This window comes from Penaeus japonicus, unplaced genomic scaffold, assembly GCF_977035675.1.
Source record: "Penaeus japonicus unplaced genomic scaffold, GWHDUDI00000001_assembly GWHDUDI00000040, whole genome shotgun sequence".
NCBI classification, from domain to species: Eukaryota; Metazoa; Arthropoda; class Malacostraca; order Decapoda; family Penaeidae; genus Penaeus; species Penaeus japonicus.
Genome location: NW_028234442.1, coordinates 14,322,089 through 14,329,588, shown reverse-complemented (window position 1 = coordinate 14,329,588; position 7,500 = coordinate 14,322,089). Strand labels below are relative to the sequence as shown.

The 7,500-nt window shown below is 36.7% G+C and overlaps 2 protein-coding genes and 1 non-coding gene across 4 annotated transcripts in view; all 3 read right to left on the bottom strand.

The window, feature by feature from the left end:
- Positions 1–7,500, bottom strand: part of LOC122246048 (BTB/POZ domain-containing protein KCTD9) — a 454,156-nt gene that overhangs the window by 301,430 nt on the left and 145,226 nt on the right. The window lies entirely within an intron of this gene.
- TRNAV-AAC (transfer RNA valine (anticodon AAC)) lies at positions 4,591–4,663 on the bottom strand. The gene has a single exon. It is a non-coding gene; the product is annotated as a tRNA-Val (tRNA).
- The window catches only part of LOC122257821 (uncharacterized), a 3,638-nt gene continuing 1,346 nt past the window's right edge, over positions 5,209–7,500 (bottom strand). The window contains exons 2-4 of the mRNA XM_043023332.2: positions 6,841–6,948; positions 6,370–6,492; positions 5,209–5,541 (exon numbers count right to left, since the gene is read on the bottom strand). Of these exons, the coding sequence (XP_042879266.1) occupies positions 5,477–5,541; positions 6,370–6,492; positions 6,841–6,948 (296 nt within the window). The 3' untranslated portion in view covers positions 5,209–5,476. The remainder of the gene's footprint in view (positions 5,542–6,369; positions 6,493–6,840; positions 6,949–7,500) is intronic.

The following is a 7,500-nucleotide window of genomic DNA, read 5'->3' as shown; positions in this document are numbered from 1 at the left end:
TATTTTTAGCTTATAAAAAACATTAATCGGATACCCAGCTTAGTTTACATTTCATCAAGATACACAAAGCATTACATCGTCTACGCCAGTGGTCGGTAAGCTTTATATCTTATAGAGACAACAGGTACAGTCAAGAAATGCCGTTGCGGGATAGTAGAAATAAACACGCAAAAACAGAAACTAACTAATTTATTTCATTCATATTAGCAATAGAGTGTTAAACTTTTTCATGGCTGTTATAAGCGCCAAGGTTCATCCACCTACGGGCTATTTCCATCTTTGATATTGTCGACTCCCGATGGTCTCCGCAAAGCATACCCCAAGAGAACCCTTCCTCTGAACCCTTCACCAGATACTCTATAACAGCGTAGAAGAGAGAACTCAACGCAGATCCTTCGAGGAAAATGACCTGCACCTCAAATGCTTCGTGATTCAGCGAAGACATTGTAGTTCTGTGCTGCATTTACTTTCTTACATTACCACACTTCCTGTCAAGGTTTTTTTTTATCATAACCACTTATAACAACGTATAACAATGAATTATGTTGTTTTACAGACAATACTTTCTCCTCCATCCATGATACTTTCCCATCAGCTTTCCAAAAGCTTTCTGAAAACTTCGAGAGTTTAACATCAAGTCTGCAGTACTTCTTTCCTTTCTTGGTCTTCGATTTGTGATAAAATCCTAAATCCTATTTCCGTGAATTTAATCCTGCAATCTCCCCAATCGACGAGCCTTGGGGTCACCTAGTCCTCAACATATCCTACGTGTTAATTTCCTGAATCTGTGATGTTGCCAGCATGTAATTATGGTTATTGTCAGTAAATATTTGTTGGATTCCCTGGTGAGCTTATTCCATTTTTTTACTTGAATATTTACTTTTTACTTGAATATCGTTTCAGAAGGAAATATTTATTACAGATTTTTTTTTTCTTGTATATTAAAGTTCTAACTAAACAACTTTATTGACGCCTTTGTAGAATCCTTAAAATACCTTCACGGATTAATTCCACTTATCGTTTACTATTACAGCCTTCACCCAGTAATAAGTATATTTATAGAACCAGAAAGGTTGCAGTCATAGCTATAGGTGCATGATTAGAGGGGGGGGGGTGTCTGGAAACCATTGCTCTCATAAGTTCCAGAGGCTTGTAAGTGCTATCTATTCCCTTGTAAGTGCTATCTATTCCCTTGTAAGTGCTATCTATTCCCTTGTGAGTGCTATCTATTCCCTTGTAAGTGCTATCTATTCCCTTGTAAGTGCTATCTATTCCCTTGTGAGTGCTATCTATTCCCTTGTAAGTGCTATCTATTCCCTTGTGAGTGCTATCTATTCCCTTGTGAGTGCTATCTATTCCCTTGTAAGTGCTATCTATTCCCTTGTAAGTGCTATCTATTCCCTTGTGAGTGCTATCTATTCCCTTGTAAGTGCTATCTATTCCCTTGTAAGTGCTATCTATTCCCTTGTGAGTGCTATCTATTCCCTTGCAAGTGCTATCTATTCCCTTGTAAGTGCTATCTATTCCCTTGTGAGTGCTATCTATTCCCTTGTAAGTGCTATCTATTCCCTTGTAAGTGCTATCTATTCCCTTGTAAGTGCTATCTATTCCCTTGTGAGTGCTATCTATTCCCTTGTAAGTGCTATCTATTCCCTTGTGAGTGCTATCTATTCCCTTGCAAGTGCTATCTATTCCCTTGTGAGTGCTATCTATTCCCTTGCAAGTGCTATCTATTCCCTTGTAAGTGCTATCTATTCCCTTGTAAGTGCTATCTATTCCCTTGTGAGTGCTATCTATTCCCTTGCAAGTGCTATCTATTCCCTTGTAAGTGCTATCTATTCCCTTGTGAGTGCTATCTATTCCCTTGTAAGTGCTATCTATTCCCTTGTAAGTGCTATCTATTCCCTTGTGAGTGCTATCTATTCCCTTGCAAGTGCTATCTATTCCCTTGTAAGTGCTATCTATTCCCTTGTAAGTGCTATCTATTCCCTTGTGAGTGCTATCTATTCCCTTGCAAGTGCTATCTATTCCCTTGTAAGTGCTATCTATTCCCTTGTGAGTGCTATCTATTCCCTTGTAAGTGCTATCTATTCCCTTGTAAGTGCTATCTATTCCCTTGTAAGTGCTATCTATTCCCTTGTGAGTGCTATCTATTCCCTTGCAAGTGCTATCTATTCCCTTGTAAGTGCTATCTATTCCCTTGTAAGTGCTATCTATTCCCTTGCAAGTGCTATCTATTCCCTTGTAAGTGCTATCTATTCCCTTGCAAGTGCTATCTATTCCCTTGTAAGTGCTATCTATTCCCTTGCAAGTGCTATCTATTCCCTTGTAAGTGCTATCTATTCCCTTGTAAGTGCTATCTATTCCCTTGTGAGTGCTATCTATTCCCTTGCAAGTGCTATCTATTCCCTTGTAAGTGCTATCTATTCCCTTGCAAGTGCTATCTATTCCCTTGTAAGTGCTATCTATTCCCTTGCAAGTGCTATCTATTCCCTTGTAAGTGCTATCTATTCCCTTGTAAGTGCTATCTATTCCCTTGTGAGTGCTATCTATTCCCTTGTAAGTGCTATCTATTCCCTTGTAAGTGCTATCTATTCCCTTGTAAGTGCTATCTATTCCCTTGTGAGTGCTATCTATTCCCTTGCAAGTGCTATCTATTCCCTTGTAAGTGCTATCTATTCCCTTGCAAGTGCTATCTATTCCCTTGTAAGTGCTATCTATTCCCTTGTGAGTGCTATCTATTCCCTTGCAAGTGCTATCTATTCCCTTGCAAGTGCTATCTATTCCCTTGCAAGTGCTATCTATTCCCTTGCAAGTGCTATCTATTCCCTTGTAAGTGCTATCTATTCCCTTGCAAGTGCTATCTATTCCCTTGCAAGTGCTATCTATTCCCTTGTAAGTGCTATCTATTCCCTTGCAAGTGCTATCTATTCCCTTGCAAGTGCTATCTATTCCCTTGCAAGTGCTATCTATTCCCTTGTAAGTGCTATCTATTCCCTTGCAAGTGCTATCTATTCCCTTGTAAGTGCTATCTATTCCCTTGCAAGTGCTATCTATTCCCTTGTAAGTGCTATCTATTCCCTTGTAAGTGCTATCTATTCCCTTGCAAGTGCTATCTATTCCCTTGCAAGTGCTATCTATTCCCTTGTAAGTGCTATCTATTCCCTTGCAAGTGCTATCTATTCCCTTGCAAGTGCTATCTATTCCCTTGCAAGTGCTATCTATTCCCTTGTAAGTGCTATCTATTCCCTTGCAAGTGCTATCTATTCCCTTGCAAGTGCTATCTATTCCCTTGTAAGTGCTATCTATTCCCTTGCAAGTGCTATCTATTACCCTATACGAAGGCCCGCTGTCTGTAACCATCAAATCTCACAAATAGATCCTTCGTAACTTTTTCTTGCTTCAGATTTCAACCCTTTATTCTTAGTATAGAATTGCTCTTACTCTGTTTTTTTTTCTTTTTTTTCGTTTATTCTTAGTAAGGTTCTTATTCTTTTTACTAGTCTCATTTCCTTATGGCCTTTTATTTCTCTCGGTCATATTTCATATTTCATATATAATATTCTAAGGCTTCATATCACACTATATTTTTCAGATTATAATGATAATGGCCATGTTCATGATAACAGATATACTGAAAATTATAGTAATGATGATGATAATGATAATAATAATGATAGTTATGATAATAGAATAATGATAGTAATGATGATGAAATAATGATAGTATCATTATTATTGTCATTATCATCATTACCATTACTATTGTCATTATTACCATGAATAACAACAATAATAACAATGATAATAAGGATAATGATAAAACCCTAACCGTAATCATAACCATAATAATAATGATGATGAAAAGATAAGCATAATAATTGTTTTACCATTATCTTGTTATAATAAAGATAATCATATTGCCATAATATGGATCAGGATGATAATGAGAATAATAATTACTATTATTAATAGTATCATCATTATCATTATGAAATAGCGTTACTGTTACTGTCATCATTATTAAGGATCTATTCAAATCTTCCAACCATTTCCCTCACTGACAGACAGCTTGGCGGTGCGGCCAATTCCAACCAGGCACCTGTCAAAAGGGGAGGGCGACACCGTAGATTTATGTTTGGCCAGCAAGGCGTGTTCGCGACCCCCAGGTATGGTCGTCCAGATGGCTTACAGATGGATGGCAGAGGCGCGGAATTTATATTTTTGTCATGGAGATTGGGATTAAGTATTGATATGATTGTAGTTTACAGTGGGAAAGCTAATCATGTTGGGAAGGATAAGTTTGACCCAGATTTGTAGAGCAGATGTTTCGCCGGGCTTATATGCACTGAGGCGAGCCCGCCTGTGTCAACATGTGCTGACTCGTGAGAGAATGTGCCAACGAGTGCTGACTCGACCTGAGCTTGGTCCTTACCCACCGTGATGACCAGCCACAGCAGTGACCGCCAGGCAACAGTGGAAACTCACGAGCTTGGACGAGGCTCGATCTGCCAACCAGGGGATGAACAGCCAGGACACTAATCACTGCATTGATAAGATGGCTATTAGATTTTACAAAATGGAAACAACCTGTGCTCACCAGGTCTCGAACCTGGGACCTTCTGTGTGTTAGACAGATGTGATAACCACTACACCATGAGCACTTGACCGATTTTGGAAAATGTCGTAGCAGGTATTAACGTGATAGAACTTCGCACCTACGTAGAAGAACAAATATATTGAAGGGGAGGGACGTGCTAATAACAATTACATTGCGTCCAATGATGTTTAAATTCTTACCGCATTTTACAGGATAAATATGTTTATCTCTTAAGTTGGACGACCATAGACACCGTAGTAGTCCCTTTGTTTTGTTCGTATCCCATAACCCGTTGGTTCAATAGATAGCGTATTTTGCAGGCTCTTGAATCCATGTACATATATTCTTTAATCATTTGACTCTGGCATTACTTGTGTTACATGAGAAAGATATAATTGTTTATTTATTTATTATTATTTTTATTATTATTATTTTTTTTTTTTTTGGGGGGGGGCTGTATTTGTGCGTGAGTGTGCTTGTTTCTGTCTTTTTCTATACTTCTGTAATATTTTTCTCCATACTCTCTTCTTTCTCACTTTCTTCACCTTTTATTTCTTTCGAAATTTTATTAATCACATTTTATACAAAGAAAATAAACATATTAGAGACTAAAGATTAATTTCATTTATTTCGTAAGTATCTACATCAATTATCCTTTATCCTTTATCGCCGCTTTCCGCTTTTCATCTGTTTATTTTTCATCTATAAAAAATCGTTATTTTGGCACAGCGCTTAGAATCATTCTTCTTTCTTTTTTTGTAAATATATATTCTAAAAAAAGCAAGACGGTTTAAAAGACGGTTTCCAGAGTTACATGGCAGACCCTACGAAGGTCAGAGGTCGAGTGGGCGTGGCCAGAGACCGGAGTAGGCGGAGCTCATACGCCTACCACCGGTGCGACAGGAACTACAGCTGCTACTGTGGCGGTCACGACAGGAGCAGCTGAAAGCGAACCAGAATATACATTTTTATCACATATATATATCCATTCATGTTTATATTTTACGTATGAAATATTCATTATATATATATATATATATATATATATATATATATATATATATATATTTATTTATTTATCTATTTATACACAAACATACACACACACACACACACACACACACACATATATATATATATATATATATATATATATATATATATATATATATATATATATATACATATACATACATATATATATATATATATATATATATATATGTAGAATATGATATATATATATATATATACTATTCTTCCATTCAGAAAGTTGTCTAAATCTCGCTTATACACATTTGTTATTCAATCTATACATTACTCTCAACGCATTTTTCCTCTATCCGAGCCAAGAAAATGAAAAAAATAAATCAAAGAATTATGTAAAACGATAGTGGAAGAAACGAAAAGGATTAAAAAAAAACATTGAAGGGGGTAGGTGAATAAAGACGAGAAATGACAACAGATGGGAGAAAGTAAAAGAAAAGAAGTGAGAGAAAGTAAAAAAAAGGCATCGAAAACGGGGAGACAGAACGGACTGAATGAGAATCAACATGGAGTAAAAGAGAGAGAAAAAAAAACGGATAAACACCAAGAGAAAAAAAGAAGAAAAAAATGAATAAAAACAAAAAATAACATTAGAAAAAAAACTAGAAAACAAAACAAAACAAAAACAAAAAGATCAGAAAACAAAATTTCAGAAAAAGAAGTAAAAGAAAACGGGAAAAGCTAAAGAAAGAAAGGGCGGGAAACCACCATCCAAAAACTAACCTGGTTTAGCAGCTGTAGGAAGCGGTGGCGGAGCAGGTGTTGTGTGGAGGGCGGCCAGAGCTGCGATCTCAGAGGCACTCGGGATAAAATTCTTCACAAAGGAAGGAATGAAGGGATTGGATGCTGTGGATACGTAAGGAGAGGGAAAAGGGGTGTGATTACTTATCGTTATTCACAAACTTTCAATAACGATTTCAGTTTATGGTATTATTTGTATAATATATTAAGAGGTATTGGAGGCTCTGGTTAGCTAGTGCGGGAAGTGATATTAATTTTTTTAATCAATGCTTTCAGGTGGTGGAATTATAATACTATTTTGTATTTTTGTGAACAACTATTCGTCTTTGATAAAAATGACTGTTTACAAATCTAATTATCAATATATTGTATGTAAAAACTGTTGTCATGTGCATTAACTGCACAATTATTAACAACAAAATTACGAGGGTTAGCATAGCTCATAGTTCTTACCTGGATCCATCATGCCAATAGGCGCGGGAGCTGGGGCGGCCGTAGCCAAAGCCAAAGTCAGGGCCAAACATATCAATACGGATACTTTCATCTTTCTGGCTGATGTGGCTGGAAGGAAATTGTGATAATGATGATAATAATGGCGGAAGAATAATGCTAAATATGGATGATGGTAATGGTAGCTAATAACAATAATGACATTGAGAATGATGAGGCTACCAATAATGATGATAATATTTCAATGCGATGGAGGTAATAATTACTATAATGACCTCTTTATGAAAACAAATGATATCAAATTTCAGAATGATAACAAAGATTAAAAAGGACAATAATGAAGAATCCAATTTCACCGAACAGGTTAATCGAAGCGACGGACATGCGGTGAACCAAAAACACGACACCGCAAAAATACACGTAAAATCATAGGAGCAAGTCAACAGTCGCGATATTTATATCCTCATGATGGAAGCTTACTAAACGTTCATGTGTCCTAGAGAAAAAAAAACGTACATATTCTATGGCAGTCTTTGACAGCTTTCAGCATAGCATACCCAGTGACAGTATTTACCTCTTGACTATCTTTGCTCTCCGAGGCACCGATTTTTGGTCAGGGTAGACGTGTCAAACAAACTTCCCAGACCTTGATATTAAAGGAAA